At 42.5% G+C, this 26,795-nt stretch overlaps 2 protein-coding genes across 3 annotated transcripts; both read right to left on the bottom strand.

Moving 5' to 3' along the window:
• Window positions 1-626: 626 nt before the first annotated feature.
• Window positions 627-10,998, bottom strand: pdp1 (pyruvate dehyrogenase phosphatase catalytic subunit 1). The gene is made up of 9 exons (XM_036133565.1): window positions 10,859-10,998; window positions 8,382-8,668; window positions 8,121-8,288; window positions 7,401-7,612; window positions 6,173-6,254; window positions 5,133-5,227; window positions 4,870-5,038; window positions 4,585-4,803; window positions 627-2,775 (listed from the first exon to the last, which is right to left on the bottom strand). Exons 2-9 carry the CDS (start codon window positions 8,622-8,624, stop codon window positions 2,398-2,400), a joined length of 1,566 nt encoding a protein of 521 aa, XP_035989458.1. The 5' UTR covers window positions 8,625-8,668; window positions 10,859-10,998; the 3' UTR covers window positions 627-2,397.
• Window positions 10,999-11,444: 446 nt separating this feature from the next.
• On the bottom strand, window positions 11,445-25,979 carry tmem67 (transmembrane protein 67). Of its 2 annotated transcripts, XM_036133552.1 has the most exons (29): window positions 25,720-25,979; window positions 24,391-24,485; window positions 24,162-24,252; window positions 23,889-23,988; window positions 20,649-20,712; window positions 20,472-20,543; window positions 20,312-20,374; window positions 20,039-20,193; window positions 19,838-19,946; window positions 19,640-19,726; window positions 18,361-18,426; window positions 17,940-18,093; window positions 17,737-17,857; window positions 17,537-17,642; window positions 16,578-16,634; window positions 16,372-16,470; window positions 16,186-16,284; window positions 16,004-16,012; window positions 15,796-15,882; window positions 15,459-15,558; window positions 15,233-15,372; window positions 15,005-15,145; window positions 14,838-14,918; window positions 14,630-14,746; window positions 12,458-12,574; window positions 12,246-12,353; window positions 12,002-12,104; window positions 11,777-11,919; window positions 11,445-11,681 (listed from the first exon to the last, which is right to left on the bottom strand). In XM_036133552.1, the coding sequence occupies exons 1-29, from the start codon at window positions 25,943-25,945 to the stop codon at window positions 11,601-11,603; spliced, it is 2,991 nt and encodes a 996-aa protein (XP_035989445.1). In that variant the 5' UTR covers window positions 25,946-25,979; the 3' UTR covers window positions 11,445-11,600. The 2 variants fall into 2 exon arrangements, with proteins under 2 accessions (XP_035989445.1, XP_012704771.3); XM_012849317.3 differs by lacking the exon at window positions 16,004-16,012 and having other exon boundaries at window positions 25,720-25,978.
• Between the last annotated feature and the right edge of the window lie 816 nt (window positions 25,980-26,795).

Genomic DNA, 26,795 nt, shown 5'->3' with positions numbered 1-26,795 from the left:
AAACCTGTGCCCGGCCCATCTTTAACAAACATTTATGCACTGGCCATTTAATATCAAACACTTCATCCGATCTGTCATGAAATTTGGTGATCAGCAGTTTTTTTAATGCAGTTAAGATCTTTTAAAACAGCTGTGGACATGAGGTCTCAGTGGGCGGCTATAAGCGGCCGTCTAGAGCGAGTTCCCTGAAGCCAAGCCGTCATCCTATTGGCTGGTTTGTTCAGGTCAGGGTCCCACATCCTGTAATCCTTTGACACGTTTCTGCTTCAAAAAAAAGGATGTATAAAATATTTATTTAACTAGCAGAACTTGACTGCATGCTGGGAAGATAATCCAGCTGTTTGTTGGTGTCCTAAAACTTTGGTCCAAACCTTCAGGTGGATTTTTACAGAATGAGGGAGTTTTCTGCTGCCGTCTGGCGCTGCATCACCATCTTGTGGCGCGTTAAGGACACAGTCCCTCCAGATGCGGCCAGGAAAACCTACTTTTGTAGCAGGTATGAGCGGCGAGGACAGCAGCGGCGTCATTTCTATCCTGAAACAAATTTCCCTTTAGTGGTTTGTTGGCCGGCTGGATGTCCTGCTGCAAGCTCAGGACGACAAAAATAAATAAACGTCACAGGAAGCTGCCTGTTCAGCATTTTTATTCCACATACAAAACTCAACCCCCATAACTTACAATTTATACATACAACAGAAAAGATGTGTAACATACTGCTGAGGCAGAATAAATATTTTATGTTGAAACAGCCTCCTTTTAAAAAAAGCACACGTCCGGCTTTAAATACTCGTTTTGTACACGGCTGTGACCCTCGATACACAAGGAGGAGGAAAACAGCTCTGCTTTACCTCCGAGGGGAAGAATTCAAACAAACCGGGATCAAAACAAACTGGTAATGACCTGTCAGACAGAAAAGAAAGACAAACGCCGCTTCTTGACCGCCGTGTTTAGAGAAGCAGCTTTAGAGTTCGGAGGCTGATGGACCGACTCTGTCCATTCAGCCTAAGTGCTCTTACATCACGCAGGGAAACGGCTCCTCTCATTGGTGCATCACTAAGCAGAGCCGTAAAAAAAAACAAAAACAAAAGAGAAGCAAGTCTGACTAAATGAAGCTGCAGTTATGGATTTCAGATGAATAATAAGATAATTTGCAACTTTACTCCTTCATTTTACGTGAATATCAACATGTGATTATAAACTGTAAGACTACTGCATGGCAAAACCATTTAAGTATTTCTGTGTAACATCTCCGAGGTTGCGATGCTAAAGCTGTGACCCATCAGATTAAAAAGGAAAAAGCTCACAGGATCCTCGTGAGGCTGGAAATCAGCCGTCCTGCTGGACAGCTGCAGCGCTAAATATGTACAACAAGCTACGTGGACTAAAACGTCTCCAAAGGTCTTCGTAACAGCCTCCCTGCCCTCAAAAGCCGATCTAGACGGAGCCTTGAGACGAGAACAGGAGTAGAGAAAAAAAAAAAAGGTGCTTTAAACCGGTGAAACAGGCACGGACCGGTGACTGGTATCAAGGCAGCCCGAGAACCTAAAGGTCTGATTTAAAGTCCTGATCAGATGACAGAGAAGGTGCTGGAGTGACCACAGGACTGTAAGAGGCTTGAGATAGCGGAGTGCTGCTGCTAATGCCGGTCAGCTGGCTGAAAGAAAGCCACAACACTTTTCTAAACATCCTCACCTATAATAAAGACACCGGTTTTACAATTACAGCTAGCATGCTACGAGCAATGTGTCTAACAGCCCCGCTAATTAAGAAGCTAACGATACTCAAGAGCAGAGATGCAAAAAAAAGGTGAAACCTTTGGCCCAAAGAAAATCTGTGTGTTTAAAACCATCATTAAATCTCTAAATTACCACCATTGTCAGAGTTAAAGTTATACGATTTTAGCAGCAGTAAAAATAATTGTCGCTGTTGCTCATCGGCTCCGCCATGGAAAAAGTCCGATCAGCGTATCTGTGATGAAATCAAGTGAAACATTTTGGTTTTAAATGTTTGTGCCAATACCTTGATACCAGGAATCTGACGTTTTTACTCATGACGGCCCGTGCCTGGTTCAGTCGGTCCCGTCAACCCAGCCGAACCCATTTGACTCGAATGTGAGGGTGAGACCGTGTGATGTCATCAACAGTGGCCGATGGCGTGAAAACGGCTGCCCAACGAGACCAGCAGCGATAAAACAACCCACTAAATTCATCTGATGACCTTTTTTGAATTTTAAAACCATAAAAAAACCTAAATGTGCTGCAGCATTAACATATAAATAGTTAAAAACTGCTGGACAGATATATATTGTAAGGCCTGTTTGTCCGTGCAGCCGCGCGCTCGGCTTTTAAATCGGCTGAAACAGTCGGTAGAAAAACGGGAGAGCAGCGTGTGAGCGGCTCAGGACTCGTCGTGTCTCTGCGCTCCGATCACGTGAGGATTGAACTGAGCGATGATGATGGTGATGTCGTCGCGGTACATGCTGGCCAGCTCCTCGGGCAGCGACAGCATCTTGGACAGCCGCTCGTGGTCCACCGTGCCGAACTCGTTGTTGCCCACCGCGTGGCGCATCAGGTGCGTGGCCGCGTTCTGGTCCTCGAAGGCCGAGGACGTGCGGGCCTTTCGCTCCTCCAGCAGACCCTGCATCTGGCCCAGCGTCACCTTGTAGCCGCCCACTTTGAGCGGCTGGCGCTGGTGGACCCCCGTCAGGTACTCGCCGACGACGCGGATCACTTCCTGCCGGTGGAGCGTCTCCCAGAGCCCGTCTGAGCCGATCACCTGCCGACAGGAGAGACGTCTCGGTGTCACGTAAAGGAGGTCAGGGTGGACGAGGTTTAATTTTCCTTTTCACAAAAACATTTAGTTTGAAAATTAGTTAAATTAGACGAACACATGATATGGTAATGCAAAGCCCGCTCTTTCCCGTTGGAGAAAAGACTCGTCTGGAGGACAGAGACGGCACATTTGCTATAAATAATAGTCCAGACATCAGGATAAATAGCTTATTCAGCTTGCATAGATGCCGACAGAGCTTACATTCTGCCGACAGGAACCATCAGATAAAATGAAAACCAAGCAGAAAACTGAAATACAGCCCTGGTATATCTCAGTAGAGGCGTGTGACGGCGGTTCTTTGGAGCAACCAGAACATCGTGTGGCTGTAAGCTACATAAACGGTAAAATGCGCTCACTGCGTTCTTCCTCATCTCGCCTCAAATCTTTCAGCACAAATGAGGAAGTTTTTATTCCAGTTATTTAGGACTGGTCTGAAAACTGTCTGCGATTTGTAACTAATTGCAGACTTTTAGAAATATGTTGTAAATAAATGAAACATTTACCCTTTTAAGAAGGGAGGGTTACCTTAAAGCACGGCAGGTTGTTGTCATTCAGCCTACTTAAAATACGTTTATTAAAACTTTAGAAAGAGTATAAAAACTGAATTCCCCTCCAACTTTATGTACTGACAAATTATATATATATATATATATATATATATATATATATATATATATATATATATATATATATATATATATATATATATATATATATATATATATATATATATATATATATATATATATACATACATACACACACACACACACATATACACATTTCTTTTTGATCCACTGTATATAGGAAGATACACTTTATATAACTGATGCACCGTTTCCTACTTTTGGCACCTTCTCCTGACTATTGAACTGATGTGACAAGTGAATTTCTCCAATTAGAGATCAATAAAGACTATCTTATATTAAAATATCCTTAGCAAAAAAAAAAAAAAGTTAATCTTTAGGTTTTCAAGCCACAGCAATATTACTCTAAGTTACTATTATAAATACATGACTGAGGAAATGTGTCACATAAACACATGGATGATTGATAACTTAAAAATTTAACAAATTAGCGAAATAATAAATTAGTAAATCAGGGTGCTTGCTCTTTTTCCAAATTAAAATTCCAGACTTTTTCCAGACTTTTTTAAAACTGATATTTTTTTCCCCAAGACCTTAACTTTATGTACTTGTATACTTGTGTGCCTACTGCCTACTTCATTGGTTGAGATTGTACAAACTGTTTATTAGAAATGTTAATTTTTATAGGCTAGTATTCAATGAACAAATGCATTATTCACAGTAAATTATGCTTTTACTGATGAAAACGTTTCAAAACATGAAAAAAGTTTCAAAACATGATAAAGTACATGAATTGCACATTAAACAAGTGTTTGATTCCATTAGACCAATACAGTACGTGACCAGTTAGTAAAATTATAGTTTTATAGCCTACCTTCCTATTTCTCATTTCACAATGCCTTTGAGCATACTGTAAAATTCTACCACACATTTTTTCCCCCATACTTTATTAAGACTTTCACACAAAAATCAAGACTTTTCAAGGTCTGGAAAACAGTGTTTCAGAATTCCATACTTTTTAAGACTTTCAAGACTTGCGCAAGCACCCTGTAAATGAATACTTTGATAAATACATTAATTAATGACTCCATAATTTATGTGTGCATGCAGGAATGAGCGTAAACAGACCCGGTCTGATCAAACCGTAGCGGCGGCGCCGTCTTACCAGGAAGCGGTCCTGAGGCCGCAGCCTGTGGTGCGTGATCTCGGGCTCGGCGGTCAGGTAGGGCGGCGTGTGGTAGTTGGGGGGGATGAACTTGGTGTGCTCGTTGTCGTGGAGCTGATCGGGTCCGGACTCCAGCACGCGCTTCTGCAGTTCGATGCTCCACTTGAACTTCACGTCGCCGAACGCCCGGAACGGCATGAGCAGGCCGAGCAGCCTGTCCTGATGCAGATGGTCACATCAGGTTATCTCACACCGTGACGGTGAGCGGTCGGTTAAAATCCCTACCTGACGAATGACGGTCTTCCTCTCAGAGTGAGGGTGCTCGCTCCGGATCCGAGCGACCTCCTGCTCGTTCTGGGCGCTGTGGTCGTTGGACAGCGTGTGAGCGCTGAACGAACCGTCCTCCTCCTGCACGCCCAACACGGCCCGGGCATCCCCGGCGTTGGCTATGTAGCTTAGGACATAATACGGAGAGCAGGAAGCAGATTTTAGCTTTACAGAAACGACTACCTGGACCTTTCGTAGCGCTGCACGTTTGTTCTCCATACAGGTCGTGTCCGTCGATGTGAGCCACGCAGGCCGTAGCTCCAGAAAAGGCCACCCTCAGAACCCAGTAGTGCAGATACGCGTTTGAGTCTCCAACCTGTAAAAAGAGGAAGAAAACAAGATAGTAACCAAAGGTAAGACGCCGCGGCACGTTTATTTCACATGGAGACAGGGCTGGGCGATAAAGCGATTCATTTGTATTCCTAATTTATTAAGATTTAACTTTTGGAAAATCTGGAATTTGTTTTGCAAATGCACTCATTGGGCTTCCATGAAGAGAACAGCGTGCAACGCTGACTATATGATTAGCAAAATATAGTCAAGATATTGGAAAGAGGAAACCTTTTTTTTTTTTTTTTTTTTTTTTTACCATAACAAGGCGCTTTAATTTCCTGATTTACTTACTTTTTTAAGTCAGTCTAAAGTTATACAAGTGAAGCCGGTTTTTAACACCGCTAGCAGCAAACATTGTTATATTTTCATTGTTTACAACGGCAGGGACACCGTCTTGTTTCACAGCTTGTTTTCTTTCATGAGGTTAACTCCTACATGAAATGCTTGAAATAAAAGTGAGTTTTTAAAAGTATTTCTTTCATTTCTTTTTGTGAAATGAAAAAGGAGATAAAAATAAATCAGATTTGGTATAATAAAATCAGAGATTTTATTTTTAAGCCTTATCTCCCAGCCCTACATGGAGGTGGGGGGGACATCTGAGCTCTTCTCCGGTCTATTAAACTTTAATTTCAGATGTTCTCGTTCCTAACATTGCTGCTCTGGACAGGCGAATGTTTCTAATATCTCTGGACGATTTAAGCCTTCCTCAGATTTGACACTCTAGACAAACGACATGACCTGCAACCCGACTCTCTCTCATAAATGCTCACGAACAGCAGCGTTTAGCAGAACGGGGGAAATCTGAAACGGCTGAACAGGACTGGACCAGCTCTGGTTGTTGGTCAGAGGAACGGATCCAAGCTGCTTCCTCTGTCGCCCATGAGAAGCACCGGCACAGATTCATATGAAAACCACAGACTGTTCTCCCCTGAGCTTCCAGAGAAATGTCGTTGTCCAGCCGCTTGAATGCGTTCAGCAGGGCTTCACGGGTGTCTGGGACCTCGCCTGGGCTAAAAGAAAAAAGAGAAAAGAGAGTGATCTGTGTGGACAAGATGCAGAGGAAGCACAGAGAAGTCAAGCACTACCAACGATGGAGGTGTGTGAACTACTTGTAGCTGCAGTTACAGCTGCAGGTCTCTTAGGGCGGAGGTCCCCAAGCTTTTCAGCCTGAGACCCCCTGAAATAACAAACCCACCGACTGTCAACCCCATTTTTACGGAAGAGGATTAGAGCCACTCAAAAAAAAAAAAAAAAAGTCAGAATTCTGAGAAAAAAAGTCAGAATTAGACTTTTTTTTTTTTGAGTGGCTCTAATCCTCTTCCGTACATTTTGGACCTAATTTTAAGAGAACAAATCGCAGTCGTCCCCCCATGTGTAAAGATAAGGGACGTTGAGCAGTAAAGTTACATTTTGGTATCGTTTTTTTACAAATAAGAAAATATTCAACCATTTTAGCTCGTCAGCATCAAATTATTAGTGTCAGGACTGAAACGATTGTGTGAACAATTTATCCTTACAATATTATGATAATAGTTAAACTTTATTTTTGCAATGTTATTTATTCTTGTACACAACATTATGACTTTATTCTCATAATTTACAAAAAAGGAAAAAAAAAGTTCTTGTTAGAGCGATCATAGATTAAAGAAAATTAATTATGGGCCAAGGAGTAAACTTGCACAAAAAAAAAAAAAAAAAAACATTCTTTTAGAATAATTTCACACATTTGCGTGAAAAAAAACTTGGATGTAAAAAAGTTATAAAAATTCTCCACGATTAAATGGTATACATTTCCTTTAATTAAAACTAGGTTATAATCAAACATCTCATCTCGTGACCACCTCAGGGGTTCTGACCCCCACTTTGGGAACCCCCGTCTTAAGGTATGTGCCCAGCAGCACATCTGCAACCTAATTCAACTAAATACGGTGATAATCAAACCATCGAAAGAAGGCCGAAAACGCTGCATCATAAAGACATCCTCAAAACAAAGGATTGACTCATGGGGGTTAAATATAGAAGCACTCATTCACATTTCTATTGGTTTAGTCCCATAATCGCAGGGATAATAGTTTATCCATGTGGATATATTTGAGAATAAACCCGTTTTTGCCCAGAATAAAAACAGTGTTACTTGATACAATGTGATTATTAACCTGGTTAGGTCAATTAGCTCCTGCCAGTACGTCCTCAGGCTGTTGAAGTAGAGGCTCTGAGCCTCCCGGCTGAAGTAGTCGTTGGGGTGTTTGTGCCACTGCAGGATGGGACTTTGGGCTCTGCCGGCCTCCACCGCAGCCTCCAGCTCACACAGGGTGTCATGGGGGAGCAGCGAGACCGCTATGTAGTAAAACAACCTCTCACTCAGAGCCTGGAACGAGAAATGATGGGATTACACATCTTCTTATTTTACTGTATTCTTATTTTTTTTGTCTGCACCATCAACACCAAGTCAAATTCCTTGTAAGTGCAAACCTACTTGGCTGAAAAGAAACGATACACGGAAACAAAAACTCAACGGCTGTACGTCCCCCCCGAAGGAGCATTGCTAAATTCGGTTAAAACTTAATCTAAAGTAAAAATCTAAAAATTGTTCTGTACGTTTATACTTTCAGTTTAGATTTTGAGGGGCAACTTTAGGCAAAACCACCAGGCTGAAATCTGGGAGAAGTACAGAAGTGAAGTACGGCTACAGTAAAATAAATACAGTCAATTTTGCTCAGGGTTCCAAAACTTTTATGTAAAAATTACAGAAAGCCCTAAACTCAAATGAAAAGTTCACTGTGAGTCACTGGCAGATATTTCTACAACAATAAGGAACCTGCAAAGACCCACACAGGGATCCCTTCGACCTCAGAGGTAAAGGTGAACGGACTCGCCTGGGCGCAGGCACAGCCGGCGTGTCCATCAAACACGCCCAGCAGCATTCCTCGTGTCTGGAGGCAAGTGGCCGCGCTCCGCCGATCCTCGATGGGGGCGTTGGCCGGAAGCTGGTTGCTTTCAAATCCCATCACAGATGACACGTTTTTCCCGTCAAACTCCGGTATCTGGAACCGGACGGGGGATAAACAGGCGGCAGGGCGAGAACGTAAACACCCAGTTCTGCGAAACAGGAAGTCTGCGCGTGACGCCGCACTCACCTTGAAGCTGTACTCGTTGGCTTTCAGAATGGAGTTGACCTGTGGGGGCGTCAGGTTGTAGCTGCGGAGCGCCGAGGACGTCTGGTAGCACCGTGCGGCCTGCGGCGTGGGCCTGGCGTGGGACTGACCCCTCGGGGCGGGGATGGGACCGACGTGGGACGGGTGGTGCTGGCATGGCAACAGGCTGGCGGCAAAGCCCTTGGCACGGGGCAAACCCCTGAGCAGTTGAGACGTAACAGGCATGGCTGACCATGCGCCGGCAGGTAATCAAAGCGCTGCGCACACACCTGGTGAAGGAGCACATCAGGAGCACATCAGGAGCTCAGCTGCATCGAGGCGTGGTGAACGGAGTGTTCTCGGTTTGCGCCATTAAGCAAACACTGTGCAAACAAGCAGATCTGTGCTGATAAAAAACTGGGGGGGAAACGCCGCCAGCACCATGAAGGCACAAACTATTTTCAGTCTGGAACCCCAAAACCTTCTGAGATGCACCGATCGACTGAAAACGCAATAATTAGAAATTATCTCCCTTTAGGCACCAAAGCAAATGTCCCTAACCTTTATATTCCCTTTAATCTTAAAACAGTCTCTCAAAATACATGGTGTTGATTGATGCATTTTAGATTAAAATGGTTAGAGTCGATCCATTTAATGATCAGGGGGAAAAAACAAAAACAGATTATTGGGTATCGGAAGTCAATCAAAGGAAACTGGGCCGACTGATTTGTGCATCTCCAACTATATGCAGACCAGTTTTTGTGTTTCGTTAATATCGTTAAACATAAACCCTCTTGCAATCGTTAGATAAAAATCAAAGGGCTTGATTAAGTGTGGACGACTAACTGCTTTTCTGTTTCCTGGCATTCCGGCATGAGTCATCGTGACACTATTTACATATAGCACGGCTCAAAATATTTCAAGGTTGAAATCAATCTAATCTGATGCGCGCATCTTAGAGAGGATGCTTTGGGTGAGACTTCGATGATTCATCTTTTAATAATATGAAGAAAAACAGGATAACATGAGCTAATATTGTGCGTTTGAAAAAAAAAAAAAAAAAAAAAAAAAAAGGTATACTGCAGCTAAAAAAAGATAATTATTGCAGTTCCAACAATTTACAATTGACTTTTAAACGGTAAAAATCAACCGAAGCAAAGAAATCTATAAAAAAACAGCCATTACATGTGGTAGTAGTTGACAATAAGATCTTTCTGCTGTTATATCCAGTAACACAAACATAAGAAGTTGATATTTGCTAGTGAATTAGTTGGACTATCTTCCTTATTACCTGGTAATAAGCCTGCAGTCTTAATTAGAGATAGATATCTTAACAAGAGGTTTGCTCCTTTACGCTTCCCACCGTGACTGTCTGCATTCAAGAAAACTGATTATTTTCACACAGTAGGGTCATGTGTTTTTTAAATCAGGAAAGAGTATAGCTGAGCTCTTTCAGCCAGCTGACAGGAAGTGTGCTGCCACAGGTAGCGGAGGGGAAAATTGTACCTCTATGCCTCAAACGCCAGAGAGAACTCTGTCATCTCATTAAAAGGACTTTAAAGTGCAGAAACTGTGTGAGTGCAGAAACTGTGTGGCCAAAAACATGAGCAGGTTTGAAACTGTGACCCAGGCATACCAGGAGTAGAAGAAAGGGTTTTTTATAGTATTTCCAAATTAGAATCGGTTTTTTTGTTGTTGTTAGTTAAATCTAAAACTTTAAACTAGAGGAGCTGTAGTGGTCTTAACAGCAGCCATGCAGACCTCTGTATATATAGGTCAGCAGTGTTATACGGCCAGTTTAAAAATAACCAGAGAGTCCTGGCATTTGTTCCTCTGCAAACTTCTGACTGCTCCTGGCCCAGAAAGCCGAGTCCTGACCGCAGCTCTTCAAATAACCAGCTCTAACTCACATTTTACTAGACCTGCAGCTTGTCTCTCAGCTGCTGAAATAAACGCAACGACGGCAGCGCGACTCGTTAATTAAGTCTCTTTATTAAATCTAAAAGCCTTTTTTGTTGCTTCCACCACACCAGTCTTCTAAAAAGGATCCTGTTTTGTGGATGCGAAATATATATAACCCCAAAATATCAAGCTGTGACTGAAACAGACCTCACAGGAGGACCTCCAAGGCTCTGAAACTCTGCAACATCGTTAGCTTCTTCAAGCTAATTACAAAACCAGGTACGGAAGCCGAGTAGGTAGCTAACATGACATAAGCAGCAAGGGCAGCACACGGAGAGGCGCGGTAGAAAACAAATGGTGTTTAAATAGACTATAAGAGTTTAACACCTGGACAGTCCCGAAGGTGAAGCGTTCATGTTGAGGCTAATACAGCTAGCAGCAGGTTACACCCACCCGCCGTCGACTAAAAATGCTGCACTTATACAACACATAAAAAAAAACCCGGAAGATTAAACAACAGTTTGCAGAAGTTTGTCTCCGGGCTGAAGAGGGGAGAGCAGAGCAAAATGTACTCTTACCTTAGCCGACAGATGTGAAGAAGGTATTTAAGTTCATGACTTGAACCCAACCTCTCCGGTCTGTGTTACTCCAAAGCGCCGCACCTCATACTGAAGCCTGATTGGCTGAGCGTAGACCTACGCCGTTACGTCACAGCTACCGCGCCCGCTACGTGTCGAAGCGGCTATATATAGCGGAGCTCATTTATTTACTATTCAGCTCCAAAGGGGGAATCTCGCATAAGATGTAGATTCGTTAAAGACGTTGATATATTTCAAGTGTTTGATTTAGATTATTATGGCTAAGAGCAAATAAAAACCCTCAGAAAATTACAATATTACAAAAGTTTTTTTTAAAAAGGGACATTTCAAGCTATATTTCTTGATACAAAACAGATTGAATAGAGGGGAAAAGTAAAAAAAAAAAAAGAAGAAGAAAGAAACGAAATTTAGACAAACACATGACCAGAGGTATTTTATTTTGTGCTAAGCTTGTTTTAATGTCTAATTTAAATGATACAGAATTAGATTTAAATGTTCATAAGCCTGTTATGAGAAGAAAGATAGAATCAAAGACCTTTACCTTTAAAACAAAACTCGAGCCTGATTTTATATAAAAAACAGTTTAATCAATATAAAAGCATACAAATATTTAAAAAAAAGGAGAACATTTGCATTCAATTCAGCAGTGAATAGATTCTTTTAACAAAAGAAGCACAAGCGGACAGTAAATATCTTTGCCACCAAAAACAGACGCTGAAGTTTATATCAGAAACCTTTCATCCACCAGCGTTTTGTTGGCAAGGTTCCTTCTCCCGAGGGTGTTACGGATGAAGCGAAATATCTGCAATGCACAAATAAATTGTTGGTTTACTATACTTTATTTTTTTCTTTTTACCTTGGTGAGGATACTAAACTGCAGATGCATCAAACACTGACCATTTGCTGAACATAAGTGAGCACAGCTGCGAGCACAAAGTTCTGAGATCCGAGGTCAACGACACAGAAGAACAGTGTGTCAAAGATCAGCAGCGTGGCCTCATTTCCATAAAAGAGGACATTACTGAAGGAGTGGGTCTCATCTGCAGAGGGGAGAGCAGCGGCACATTATACATACACACACACAAACATCTGCAAACAAATAAAATGAGGGGAGTTTGTTACCGTTGTAAAAATAGCTTTTATCAGAGGGTTCCATAAACTCCATCCCTATGACCCGTTCCAACATGAGCTTTTCCTTCACCATGTAGTCCATGTCAGGGTGGCCCTAGAGTAAACATTACAGCATGAGAAAAGATTTTCCGCCAAATAAACTTACCTACAAAACAAACAAAAACGCAGTCAGGTCAGCCAGGCTCCAAGGTTGTATTCATTTTGAATGAGCTAATTCATGGACGTTTCTACTAACATGGTCTATAATGGATCCCAGGAAGTGGTTCATGGTGTTGTATGCTCTGAACTGTAGATCTGATAAGTTGGCCGAGGATGCATCAATCAGCCGTGACGGCCTGTTCCTCTGCAGCGAAAGAATGAGATGTAAGAACTCTAACATCAGGCTGAAGATCCTGGATTTTTTTTAGTTTCTATCAAATAATAAAGTTGACAGATGTGAGCACAGACCCTGCTAAGTGAATCTTGTATGCGGTCGTACTGCAACCTCAGACGGTTGGTGATAGACACTTGAAAGGTCTGAACGTCAGAGTTGGGAACCAGACCTCGTTGACCACACAGCGACTCCTAAGGACAGACGGAGAGAAATACAGTCAGGCAAAGTTTTTTTTTTCTTTTAACTTATTTTATCACATCATAACCACAAACTTCTGTTTGCTTTGATATTTTATGAGAAATTCAATAACAAGTGTGTAGTGGTGTGGAGGAAGAAATTAATTATGGTTTTTAGGATTACCAAAAACTGATTATTGCTATATGCCCTTGGATTAATTCACTTCCTGACCTTTTCCATAAAAAAGTACTGCACAGTTGTTAGGTTGAAAGAAAATTACTTTTTCTAAACATGGCATCCAGTTGTATTCAGTCTCCCCGTGTCAATACTTTATAAAACCACTTTTTGCTGCAGTGACAGCTGCACCCTGCAGCTCTACGGTATGTCTCCACCAGCTTTGCACATCTAGAAGATTACATTTCTTACAAAGCAATCATAGCACGGCAAGATTGGATGTACTGATCAAATCTGAGCAGCTTTCCTGTCGCCGCTGAAGAAAAGCACCACCGCTGCATGAGGCTGTTTCCCCATGGGGATGTTCAGAGTTAGTTCTGTATGCTGGCCGAAAAACTGAGGTTTTTCCTCACCTTTCCTGAGCCCTTTTCAACATGCCTGCTGTGTCCCCTAAATGGCTTTTGGCAAACAGTAAACAGGACTTCTTATGTCTTTCTTTTAACAGCGGCCTTATTTTCACCACCATCCCATAAGAGGCCTGAGTTGTGGGTTTTCTAAACACCCTTCAGAGTGTAACTCCGCTTCAACTTGACCTGTCTGGTGTGTTACTTGGTCTTCATGTTGATGCGTGTTCACTTATGCCACCTTCACACAACAGGTGGGGGGAGTGGTGGCCTAGTGGTTAGAGCACAGAGCTTCGGTCCCAGAGGTTCTGAGTTCAACTTCCACAAGCTGCCATTCTGGGTCCCTGAGCAAGACCCTTAACCCCCAATTGCTCCCCAGGCGCCACACAGTGGCATCCCACTGCTCCCCAAGGGGATGGGTTAAGATGCAGAAGTGAATTTCTCCATTGTAAGATCAATAAAAGTTCAATTATTTATACTGAGATTAGATCACACACAGTTAAACTCTATGTATCAATTATATGACTTGAAAAGGCAAACGGCATTTTGGTCCTACGCTACGCTGCTCTGATGGTGGCATTTTATGGACAAGGAGGGGCTAAGCCCTGAATAGCAGCTGTTCACATGCACGTACACGCATGCACTGCCGGGCCGCCTTTGTAAACAAGAGACTGGAGAACAACACAGAGATTGCACATTTGCACATATGCCATCAGACTGTTGAACTGCTGAAGCCACAAATGGACTCTGTACCACATTCGTATATTACACCATTTTAATAATACTCACCTGGATACTGTGAAATCGCACACTGTCCATTTCCCCTGCATTGTTTACATTTCAATTGTTTACATAAATCACCGCTGCACCTTATCCTGTAATTTACTGCAATTTACTGTGATTTTTCAAGCTGTATGCAAACGAAATTTCGTTCTGTACGCACTCTGTGCATACAAAATGACCGATAAAGTTGTCTAAGTCTAAGTCTCTAAGAGACAGTGTGTGACGTCATACCATAGTCCATCTAAAAAGACACCTCTAGTTCTTCACATCACTAGTTTTTTAGTTCTTTCTATCTAAAATAATTACATTCTGCTTATTGCTGACGGCTCCTTTAAGGTTTGTATATGATTTAATCAGAAACCAGGTACCGCATGTCTTTTTCCCCTGTTTCACATTTACACACCACTTGGTGTTGGTTTATCACATAAAATCCTGACAAAAATATCTTTCATTTTGTGGTCCTGTAGTAACAAAATTCAAAAAGGCTCAAGGAGTGACAAAACCTTTACAAGTTGTTTTATAGTTTCTTTCTAATGAACCATATTTCTTCTTACCTTTAATATCTTACAGAGATCTTTCAGACTGTCTGAAGTACATCATGCTGACCGAGAACAGCTTCAAGGATAGCAAGACTGGCTTCTTGGAAGCAAATGAATTTGAAATGCGGGACTTTTTCAAAGAACTGGACTGTTCTGTTGTTGTACGTACGCGTTCCCTCTTCAGATTATTGCTCATCTCCTCCATGTTTGTGTCTGCGTGTCCATGCACTGAGCGTCCGTGGATATAGTAGCCAAAACAACGATTGAAGAACAGCAGCACAGAGATCTAGACAAAATAACAAAGGAAGCACTTTAATGTAAACTATTGCTGAACATAAAAAAAAACATTAGGAAAAAAAAAGGGCCTTTCTACTTACATTACTGACGGAGCAGAGATCCACAAACTGTCGAATTTTGTCCTCCACAAAATGCTCATAAAAGACAGTGAAGAATATCACCTACAGGCATAGACGAGTGTCAGTTATTGGATCCTAAACAATAAATCTGATAAGAGGACAAGAGGAATAAAGTGATGCCTCTTTACCTGCAGAAGACCAATGCAGACCCAAAGCGTGGCTGCAAGGCCATAGCGCAAAATCAGGCTATAAGGAGGGGTGTATGCTTCTGGGGAGCGCTGTAAGGTTGCCCAGGGGTCTCTCAGAGCTAGGTTGGAGAAATCCAGCACCTTAACACAAGACAGCAAATCAGTGATGAAGCAAATAGGCGTATACTGTAAGTAATCAATCAAACCAACACATAAGGTCAGAAATACTTCGAGGAAGAAGAGCACAGCCATGATCTGGAAAGTTGGGTTGATCTTGCGAATGGTCTGGAGCTCGTTCCACTCGTTTGCCACAAAGTAGGTCCTCCAGATGCTGACTGGGGAGGGGTCGCGCTTCGCATCCCCTTGAGCTGAGACAACAGGGAAAGAGCTGAATAGAAGAAAACCACTAAATGGCTGGCTTACACAAACGAACGCGGCGAAACTATGTTGGTACCTTGGACCGTCCTGCTGCCTTTGCTTCGTGGTCGCTCCCAGTCAATGAGAAATATATCGACTGTCACCTGCAGGTAAAGCTTGTGCAGAAACTGGACAGCCTGGATGCAAATGTACAAAACACGACACTTTAATATGTCGATGTAGAAACAAAGCTTCGTTTATGCCAATTTTTAAGTGTGCACACACAAAAGCTTAGGATTTTTTAAATGATGAAGTCTTCAAAAAAACAGAGAGCGGATAGATGGATGGATGGAAGCAACAGAGAATAATAAACTCTGGAAATACCAATAACCTAAATGCTAATAATCAAACTAGAGACTCCAGGGTGATCTGACCTTGAGAGCGAAGGCACAACCAATGTACGTCACAAACTCGTCCTCTTGAGAAGGTAGAGGAAGCAGAACAGATACAAACTGCTGGGCCTGTAGACAAACAGAGATTATTGATCCAATTAAAGCTGCCAAAACAACCAGTTAAATCTGCTATCTAGAAGGAAAAAAAAGCTGGTCAGGATTAACTATGAATTGAGAGAATAGAACTTGCCTTTAGTGTCTAAAGAATGCAGAGACGGAAAGCAAAAAGGATAGAAAATCATGCAAAGAGTGGAAATAAACCAAAGAAAAAACAGGCTGGACAATAAAAAGATAATAATGACAGAAAAGAACGCAACAGTACAAATGAGACTGCATGCAGGACACGAATATCTGGAGTTTCTTGAGACCTACCTTATAAAAGATGAGCCAGTAAAGGCCGGTTCCCACCGTGACGACGAAGAAAACATTGGCTAAGTCACCGGAGTAAAACAGCAGAAACTTCAGCAGCGTCTGGAGAGCATGAGAGCAGAAACCACATGAACACCGCCGCCTGCGTGTCATCCGCCGCAGCCTTAACAGACGCACTGAACGCCGCACCTCCAGATCGATGACGGGCGAAGCGATCCTCCTCTTCCAGCTGACCGTCTTCAGGAGGGAGTAGAGCACGGCCAGCCCGCCCAAAATGCCCAGAGCAGTCTGCGATCACAGAGACCCAGAGGTGACACGGTGTGCTATACGCCATCAGTCGCACACACACAGGTCGTTTTTCCCTGTTTTACCATTTTAACCAAACTTTTACTCACATCGGTCTTTGCACGAGCCTCTGTCTGATCCATCTCATAATCCACAGCAAAGGTTACCTACAAACACAAACGTCAAACTATTAACAGCTTTAGTCTGACATAAGCAGCGTTCAGTTGCAAATGCTTAAAGTTAATCGGTTAATTGTGAGGATAAAGACCAAGTTAAGAGGCTTTTCGCGCCATAGCCGCTCTCGCCATCTATTTTTTTTTTTATATCCTGTGTCAAACGTAGACACATGGAAAAATGTGTTTCATGGCTGTAAAAGTAAAGAAACGAAGCCCAGGTCATAGTGGGAGATGAAGGGTGAAAAGTTCTCAGTGTGTTACTACGTCAGGACAGGGTATATTATTTTATATTTGTAATCTCACAGTCCCATTCGATTTTCTCCCACCTATACTGTCATTGCAATGACGTTGAAGCCCGTCTGGTATTTAGCAGATTCCGAAAATGAAATCATCATCTCTTCATGCTTCCCTATGGCTTGTCTCCAGAGGGAAGCATGAACTGCTGCATTAAATCATCTTTGCATGCTGAATACTTGGAGTGGCTCCTATGGATGACCTATTTATGGATTATATCAGCTAATAATTATCTGACCACCTGGGGGCGCTCACAAAGCTCAGACCTTCATCCCCAGGGGTTTAGTTGATTCTTAAATATAGAAAAGAAAGCAGCATTATGGCAAAAGTGACATACCCTGTCCTAACACGGTAGAAAACTTTAAATTCTGCGCCCTCCAGCCCAACACGCACGCCCGGTACAAAAAACAGGGCGCACAGAAAGCAGCACATGATTCACTTCAACGATGTGACGAGACCTACGATCTTCTACAAAATGCATTGCTTCACATCTGGTCCCAGGTAATGTGAACTATTCAATACGCCATTGAGACAGCAGCTTTAGTCAAATTCCTCACAATCATACAACATGAATATGCTCCATGCACAGATAAACTCACAGTCACTGTTTGAGTACTGGTATCCGTGATGGGAATATCTGTGTAAGTCACCGTCATCAGGGGGGGAAATATTTGCCCCATCTGAGTTCGAGGAACCAGCTGAAACCTGCCAAAGATTTGAGACATTTCAGTTTCCTTGGAAATCTTTTTTTTTTACCCATTTATTTCTGTTTCTTCTTCATTACCAGATCAGATTGTACCTTATCAAGACGCTGCTGGCGACACGAATGACTTTAGGGGAAGACGTTAGGCTCTTCTCTCTTCCACTCAACGTGTCCACAAGGAACATCCGGCGAGACAAATACCAGTTCCTCATATTATCTGAACAGAAAATCAGAAATGTATAATAAAATAACCCACACATTCAGACGCAGGCTGTGTGCTTTAATTCATAACATCAGACCCTGATTGATGAAGCGTCCGTTGTATTGCTGGTTCTGGACGAGCGTTGGCAGGGGAAGAAGTTTGCGGTCTTCTCCTCCTCCGAGGTCCATGTAAACATCGTAGAACAACGGTTCGGGGTGGGAAACGAGCAGGTCCGCCACCGAGAGATCACACTGCACAAACACACGTGCAAAAACTGTCCAGAACATCACTGAAATTATTTTTTTTAGCTCATTTTCTGTTTGTTTTTTTAAGGCACTAGTGGCTCGTTTTTCATACAGTGGGCTGACAGGAAAGGAGGAACCCGGGTCAGCCACGTCGAGGACTAAAGCCTCCGTATATAGGGGTCATGCGGACTACCCCTGCGCCATCGGAGCACGGTCGCACTGAGAAACAGTCTGATGTTATTCTCTAAACCAAACCGAGTTGAAGGCACTCACGCTCGCTTCGTAGCTGGTTCCAAAGCTGAAGGCTGCAGCCTGCTTGGTGGCTCGTTCTGGACAAAGCTGCAAGAGAGACGAGGGACAACTGCTACAGGTTTATGAAGTCTTCACGAGCTTTTCAAATTACATATAGTGACCCAAAAAGTATGGATGCTCCCTGAGCCTTTTTCACATCTCGTCACGTTACAACCGCAAACCTCATTGTGTTTTTTGGGGGATTTTATAAGTAGTTCACATTGTGTCTGCAACCAACTGGCTTTAGAAGACACTTAATTAGTAAATACTAAATACGAGTCCCCTGGTGTGTAATCTATTGTCACTCTAAGAACAGTTGTTCTTTGAAGGCCTCAGATGCTTGTTAGAGAACATTGGTGAACACAGAGACTGAGGGAAAGTCTGTTGACGGGACAAACATTATTTGTGAAAGTCAGTATTGAAAGAAAGCACTGCAAAAACGGGTCTAAAAATAAGTAAAATGTTCTTAAAGTTAGTGTATTTGTCCTTGATTTGAGCAGGTAAATAAGATGATTTGCCAATGGAATGAGTATTTTCACCCCCAAAATAAGATAATTAGACATGCTGCACTTGAAATAAGGTGATGGAGATGAGTTGTTCCTACTTTAAGTGCAAAAATCTTATTCCATTGGCAAATAATCTTATTTACCTGCTCTAATCAAGGGCAAATACACTAACTTTAAGAACATTTTACTTATTTTAAGTTCCGTTTTTGCAGTGAGCCACAAGCGTTCTAGTTTGCACTTTGCCAATAGCCATGTGGGGGACAGGACAACGTCTATGATGAGACCAGCGTACAATTATTTGGTTCATGGTAAAGCGCTTCACATCACTCAGAGTGCACCATTCACTTGATGAAGCTGTCAAAGGTCAGACTTACTTACTCAATGATCCCTTTCTATCTGGTTCACAGCTTTGCACTACGTTGGGTTGATCTATCGAGTAAAATCCCAGAATGGCAGTAATGGGGCCACACGTGAACAGGTTCAAGGGGTGTGAATGCTTTCAATTTTAAAACTTGCGGGAAGCATTAACATGCTTTCACCAGCGATTCATCGGTGAAGAATAAGGGGCCATGGTAAAAACCCAACAGACAGGTGAGGTCAGTGCTTCTTCCACTGCAACCCAAAGAACCGTCCCTCGGTCTGGATATACAAGTCTGACCTGATTATTTGCTCGGGGGGGGGCAGTAGTCCATCCTAAAAGAGATAATCTGAGACACACATTTTATATGCTTGCGCCCTAAGTGTGGAGATCTTACCTGCAGGTTGCTTCCTCCTAGTTGCTCCCATCTCAGGAACTCGCCCCTGACGTTGTAGACAGCTGCAAGCAGCTGAACGTCTGTGTTCTGACAAAAGCAAGAACAAATTTCATCTTCAAAGTGTCTGTTTCAAATATCTGGACCAGTTATAAACAGGGTTCTTTTGGTTGCTCCTTAACTAACGTGAGCACGCCTTACCTTATTAGCTCCTCTGAAGCTGAAGACAAAGGGAACGGGATCCGTTTGAAGCACGCGGCCAGCCAGACCCGGTTCGTCTCCGTAGAAAAGCCACGGGAGGTGACCTCTCCTGCACGCAAAAACAAGCAAAGCTGTCGGTGTCTGGCCTGCACGCAAACTAGAAAAAAGTCTGTTTGAAAGTCACAAAAAAAACACGGTTACCAGTAAGCGATGTCTTGGACGGCGCTCAGGGCAGCTTTCGATCTGTACACGGCGTTAAAAAGACCACAAGCATCCGAGGAGAGGCCGCTGACGGAGTGCATGTTCATCACGCACATGTTCCCCAGAGCCTGGCACGCCGTCAGGTTCGAGTGGACCTGCAAGACGAAGAACACCAGCCGTTTATACAGACGGGCTAACGGGGACACGGGAAACAGCTTTCATCTGGTCATCGTTTGAATCTTTGTTAAAAGCAACGAGGGTCGTTTTGATTACGAGGCACGCTGCTGAGGAGGAGTAGAGGTTCTCCACAAACCAGGCGGACTGGACGCTGAACTTCTATTAATGAAAGGGCAGAAGACATAAAGATAAATCAGAACGGACGCTAATCAGCGTGATGCGACAACGGAGAAACCGAGAACTAAGGCACCCCTACCAACTGAGCGTAGTTGACGCTGGGATTCACATTAGTGGAAAGGATCCCTGCAGGGAAACACAATCCTCCCGCCTAAAGAAAAAAAAAAAGGTAAAAAAAAAAGAAAGCAGAGTAAAAACTGACGAGCCATGTCCTTCTGACAGCCGAGCAGGAGACGCGTTACGTGTCTGAACTCACCGGGACGTTAGGAGCCGTGCACACACAGGAGGTGTTGATGAAGGTAGACGTACATCTCTCACACCTGGAAGACAGTTTTAGAGGCTGTGAGCTGCCTGCAACAAATAAATAACGCACAGCTCCCAAAACGTGACGCAAACATAAAATTCAGGCAGAAGCAGGCGTTATAAAAAAAAGAACGTGTCGGACTTGAAGGATAAAAGAAGTTCTCTATGTCCAGGGCTGCGCCGTTGGTAGCACTGTGTGCCTGCTCCAACAAGTTCCTGGGTTTGAATCCCGGCCTGCATGGAGTTTGCATGTTCTCCCTGTGCATGGGTGGGTTCTGATCATGACTCAGGCTGTAGAAACTTTATGGGCGAACACCGGGTGCATTGCTCCTACGGGGTACAGTGAGTTCATGTAGCTGATGAACCTACATATAATGCAGTTCTCTTTCAAGGATATCACAGCTGGAGACTAGGGCTGTGCGATTTTTGCCCAAAATCTAAATTATGATTTAGATCGCGTGAAGCGTGATCGAAATCACATTCAGATTTAAATCATAAATGTGATTTAATTCTGACCTTTCTCTGCATTAACCACAAGCAACATAAATGGCTTGTAGATAAAGACGTTTGTAAAAAAAAAAAAAAAAAAAGTGTAGCAGGAAAAGGTGCATCAGCAACATGGAGGGTTGTCAACTAGAGCTGTACGATTTTGCCAAAAATCTAACTTGCGATGTATTTCAACCATCATTGCGATTTAGTTCTGACTTTTCTCTGCATTAACTACAAGCCTCAAAAATAGCCTGTAGATAAAGCTGTTTGTAAGCAATGACTATTTAAAACAAGAAATTAAACTGTTTTTATTATTATTAGTCAAGAGAACAGCTTTTAATCCATCCTAGGTGAACATAAAGTGCAACGAACAAGTATATATACATTAAACAGTTTGATCGCTACTTAATGCTTTGGTGAGATTCCTGAAAGTTTCTGGTAAAAAAAAAGTATGACTATATAAACTCTAAAACAAATAATAAAATTATATTATCTCACTGCTTTAACTCTCTTCCCTTCCATGTGGAGGCTAACCCACTTTAAATATATTACTGATACCTAAAGGACATCTCTGATCCAATAATTGTTACACAGCCAAAAACTGCAGACCTCTGCGATTTGGAAATTGCGTCTTTTAAACTGCGATTATATAGCAAATGCGATTAATTGTCCAGCCCTACTGGAGACTGTACCGTAACAAGGTTTGCACCATGTTCACATGTGGACATCAAAGATCAGCTGCTACGGCCAGTTTTCACAGACCGCTCTGCTGCAGACACACCTATGACAAATTTCACATTTTACACACAGCGAAGCAACAGTCTTATTCCTTTACGTTAACCACTGTTTCCAGGATCCTTCTCAACAAAACCAAACCTCTGTGTATTTTACTGAAAATAATTTAAAAAGCAGATACAACGGTATGTGATTTTCAAATTCTGCTCAGAAATGTAAAAGTCCAAAAAGTGTGACATGCATTTGTGTTTAGCTGCAGAACCAAAGCTGCAGTAGTTTTGAGTTATGCCTCCTGTTGGGGAAAAACACGGCAGCTGTCTTTTAAGGAGGGAAGGCAACAAAAACAACAATCTGAACAGCAGCCGTGTCCAAGGTTAAGCCGAGGCTGAGGCAGGGTGAGGATTCATCTCTTTGAGGAGGGGCCTAAAGTCTGGTGGATTCCACCCCTACCTTTTTATAACCAGTCATCGTAACGGATGCACTGGAAGACCGGGGCTCTTTCTCTGGGATACTGAGTGCCTCAGTCTGCAGACAGCTGACCAGAGAGAGGGAGTCCTTGAGCAACCAAACCTTGGGTCCTTGTTACAGTCTGAACTGAGGGAAGTAGTTTTGTGATCTGTTCTTCTCACATAAACAAACATGTAGAGGTTTTAAACTCAGCGCTGCACCAACTTTGCTCTTCTAGAGACCTGGAAACCTTTAGCTCAACTAGCTCAGGCATTGTCAGATTAGATGGCAGTGTTGGTTTTCCTACACATGTAGTGTACGGTATGAAGGCCAAACAAAGAAAGCGTTTGCTGAAATATAACGAGAGCGCCGAACGGCTGATGGAAAACAGCTTTAGGTTTTACCACTCTACCATTAAGGCCACAAAGACTAGTGGTTTTGTCAAGAGATCCACTTAGAGATCCTGCACTACTATATTACTACAATAGTAATATCATCTTTATTGTCATTGACATGAAACATACATTACAACAAAATTTGTTCTCTGCTTTTAATCCATCACCCATGGGGAGCAGTGGGCTGCCATGTGCAGCGCCCAGGAAGCGTTCTGGGGTTCAGGGTTTTGCTCAGTGCTGGCGCTGGGGATCGAACCGGGTACTTGCATCCTTCTTTGAGTGCAAGCGTGCTGCTCTAACCACTAGGCCAACACTTCCCATACACCGAGACACAGCTCGGTAGGCAAGTGCCTTGCGCACATCGACGACATGTGGCAAGGGGAAGCTGGAATCGAACCCACAACCTTCTGATTGCCAGACGACTACTCAACGCATCAAACCACAGTCACCCCTGATTTAGATTCGGCATCCCCAGTTCCATTCTGTAACCTCCAGTTGGTCGAGGCAGATAACCGTTCACACTGAGCCTGGTTCTGGTTCTGCTGGAGGTTTTTCCTTCCCGCTAATGGGTGGTTTTTCTTTCCACTGTCGCTTCATGCTTGCTCAGTATGAGGGATTGCTGCAAAGCCATGGACAATGCAGACGACTCTCCCTGTAGCTCTATGCTACTTCAGGAGTGAATACTGCTTGTCGGGACTTTGATGCAATCAACGGGTTCCCTTATATAGGACATTTTTGACCAGTTTATATAATATGATTGAATTTGACTTTGTAAAGTGCCTTGAGATGATATGTTTCATGAATTGGCGCTATATAAATAAAATTGAATTGAATTGAATCCTCTTATTCGCCTCCATGAGTGTGAAAAACAGCTTTAATCTAGATTTGGTTTTTAATATTTAGAGCAGCACAAACATCAGTATAAATATATTAATTTATTTCCTGCATTTTAAAATCTCTGATGCCTTCAAATTTTTATTTCGAAGGGTGATATCCAAAAAAAAAAAAAAAAAAAAAAAACATTTTCTTTCTCGGAAATTAGAGATCTCGTTGCATGATGTCCAAAATAGAAAAGATGTGAAGCTTTCATCATCCTGGTATGTGTAAATCTGAGTCGATTGAGGTACCTGTCTCCTTTGATATTTGCTACAGAGAAAGCAGGACTGTTGCTGTTGCAAGCTTCACATCTCGCCTCGTCCAGAGGATTTCCGTTGATATCCCTTTCCTCTAGAAAAACAAACAAAAAGAGGACAAACACTCCTGTCCTTATATAAAACATGTAATGAGCCACTGCTTTTCCATCACTCTGTATCATAAAAAAGAACAAGTGGATGCAACATCAAAGGGTCTCTGTTGAAATCACAATACAAATGTAAAAAAACAAAAAGCCGATAACTCACGCAGGATATGGCCTGCTGGGCACTGACATTTTCCCTCATCACTAAGGCTGCCTGGACAGCGAACACATCCAAACCCGTCCTGTGTTACTGCCTGTAAATAAACACAATACGTCACCAAAAGCACAACAAGTCTTATATTAATAATAATAACAATAAAACTGCGTTGTACACAACTTATAGACTTTCTTATTACTGAAGCAAGAATATATCGAAGGGTAATTGCACGTACAGGCCTGTCTGGAGGACACCGCTCACAAGTGATGGACACTTTATTAGGGGAGACATTTGTGGTCCTGTAGCCAGTCTGGCAAATGCAGCTCAATCCTGCAAAACAAAGACCAGATGAACGTGTTAGTAGGAAGAGATTCGGTTCTATCAAACCGTGATGCTCATAAAGAAAGATGGCAGAAGGATAATAAGTGTTGTATATCATCTTCTTTATAGTATAAAGTCTTTAACTAAATTTCAATTAGGGAGGACAGATTTATTATAATTTATTATTCCCCTCTGTATGCACAAAGGCTTATAAATGCTGGGATTAAATTTCCTCCTCATTTTCATATAAAAAAAACATCAGTTCACAAAACTGCGCCAGATTTGACAAGTTCAGCAAAAGTTGCAGAACTCGCTGGGCTCTCATCCTTGCGTTAAACCAAGAACCCAAACCAAGAACACACTGGAGGAGGGACTATTTAACCCCATGACCTGGGAACTCCATGAGATCCCCCAGAAGGAGCAGCAGAGGTGTGTGGGAGGAGAGGTATCTGGGTTCATCTTGAAGTTCTTCCCCTGCTGAAGCTCGTTCTTCGTTTTTTTAATCGCTTCTTTCTCAATGATCTCCAACAGAACAATTTCAAAGTTATACACCTCTCTTTCCTTTCTTTGAAAAATCTTTGCACTGTATATCTTCAACAGATTCCCTCTAAGATGTAGGCTCTTTTGATGCTTCTGCTAATTTGTTTCAGCTTCATTCCAGCTCTTTTAATATCTTTATTTTAACAGATCAGACTCATTCAGCTTATAGCATTCACAGTGAATCTTCACAGCAGTCTTTTTTTTAACACCTCAAGAGTGACCACAGTGCAATGTTCTCATTGTGTGCGTCATACCCAGCTATACCCCCATCAATCCCCAACTAACAACTAATTTAACAATACTCAGTTACATAATTACACGAAAAGGGGAGAAGATATTGGAACATTGAACTAAATATGGGTGGCCATGGAAGAATAAAATGTGAAGCTTTTCCTACAACTAACATTGATTTTACCCCAACTACACAGTAATACAAACCTTCTCTGATACAGGTAGACATTTTATTAGAATATTAGCCTTTAACAACAGCAAAAAGATTCACACAATTCACACAATCCTGAAAAAACAAAACAAAAATGAACAAAAAAAAAACATCAAACAGCGGGATGCTAACAGCTCCTAGTTGGCTCTCTGGCTTGTAATAAATTGACACACATTTAAAATGCCAGTGCTTTAAAACTATAAATGCAGACATATTTCTGTTTGCGGTCAGTTCAGGGAGTTTATGACGCTAAAAGCCGACCTGTGGAGCTCTGGCGCTGATTGGAGCCACACCTGGAGCAGGACAGGCTCGATATGTCGAAGAATTGGTCCACGCCACAATCTGAAGGCGCTTTGAAGGGGATGAGAAACTGCTGGCAGTCCACAGCGATTATGTTCAATATGAATAAGAAACACGGGAGCATTCTGAGCCTGCTAACAAGCCGTAGCGTCCCCGTCGCCATGGTAAACAACGGTCTTCCCCCCATTTTATTTACCCACAATCCTTCACTCTGCTTGAGATGGGAATTAGATGGCCCTTCTCCGGGATCCAAATACTTTGGCTCGACCCACTAATAAGAGCTGGATCTTTTGGTTCACTGAATCGTTCTTCCAGCGTTTATAAAGAAATAACGATTTAGTTAACATGTTTACACCACTGAGCTATATTATACACTGGAGCGCTGATTTTGCCGAAAAACTGAAGTCCCTGGCCGCCATCTTGCTACTCTCTACTCTCACAGAATCCCACAGGATTTGGTTGCAACAACAAGCAGTTTTCTGGCTGTGTGAAAACGTTTCACAGGTAATTCTACAGTCAGTGGATGTACTAACACTATCAACTACTAGGAAATTATGTGCTGAAATATTTTACATGTGATTCATATCATATTATATATATAAATATATATATATATATATATATATATATATATATATATATATATATATATAGTTTTAGAACATAACACAAAGGTATACGGTATTTGACATTTTAAAAGTTTTAAGCCCCCCCCTGAACATGAGAAAATCCTCGTTATTCAATGCTGTAGCGCACGTATTCCCTAGTTACTGGGGGAAAATAGGGAGTACCAATATGGCGGCTGGTGGCTTCAAAGTGACTCATTCTAGCAGCGGGCTATTAGCACTCCAGTGTATAATATAGCTCAGTGGTTTACACCTATACATAAGGAGAATACTATTCAATACAATTGTCAGGTTGCTGGTTCAATCCCTCGCTCTGACTGTATTGGTCGTTGCGTCCTCCTTGGGCAGCACTTCACCCGAATTGCCTTTTGGTGGTGGTCAGAGGCCCCAGTGGCGTCGATGTACGGCAGC

Source organism: Fundulus heteroclitus, chromosome 3, assembly GCF_011125445.2.
Source record: "Fundulus heteroclitus isolate FHET01 chromosome 3, MU-UCD_Fhet_4.1, whole genome shotgun sequence".
Lineage (NCBI taxonomy): Eukaryota > Metazoa > Chordata > Actinopteri > Cyprinodontiformes > Fundulidae > Fundulus > Fundulus heteroclitus.
This window is presented reverse-complemented; position numbering and strand designations above follow the sequence as displayed.

What these genes read in the sequence shown, in the direction of transcription:
- pdp1 (XM_036133565.1), bottom strand. Translation starts at nt 8,624, where the DNA reads ATGCCTGTTACGTCTCAACTGCTCAGGGGTTTGCCCCGTGCCAAGGGC. An exon ending in CCAACGAGTACAGCTTCAAG is followed by an intron (nt 8,289 to 8,381) that starts GTGAGTGCGGCG and finishes GTCCGGTTCCAG; the next exon opens with ATACCGGAGTTTGACGGGAA. An exon ending in ACATTTCTCTGGAAGCTCAG is followed by an intron (nt 5,228 to 6,172) that starts GGGAGAACAGTC and finishes CTCTTTTTACAG; the next exon opens with GTTGGAGACTCAAACGCGTA.
- tmem67 (XM_036133552.1), bottom strand. Translation starts at nt 25,945, where the DNA reads ATGGGGGGAAGACCGTTGTTTACCATGGCGACGGGGACGCTACGGCTT. An exon ending in AGGCTCGTGCAAAGACCGAT is followed by an intron (nt 16,471 to 16,577) that starts GTGAGTAAAAGT and finishes CTGTGATCGCAG; the next exon opens with ACTGCTCTGGGCATTTTGGG. An exon ending in TCTGCATTGGTCTTCTGCAG is followed by an intron (nt 14,919 to 15,004) that starts GTAAAGAGGCAT and finishes CTATGCCTGTAG; the next exon opens with GTGATATTCTTCACTGTCTT.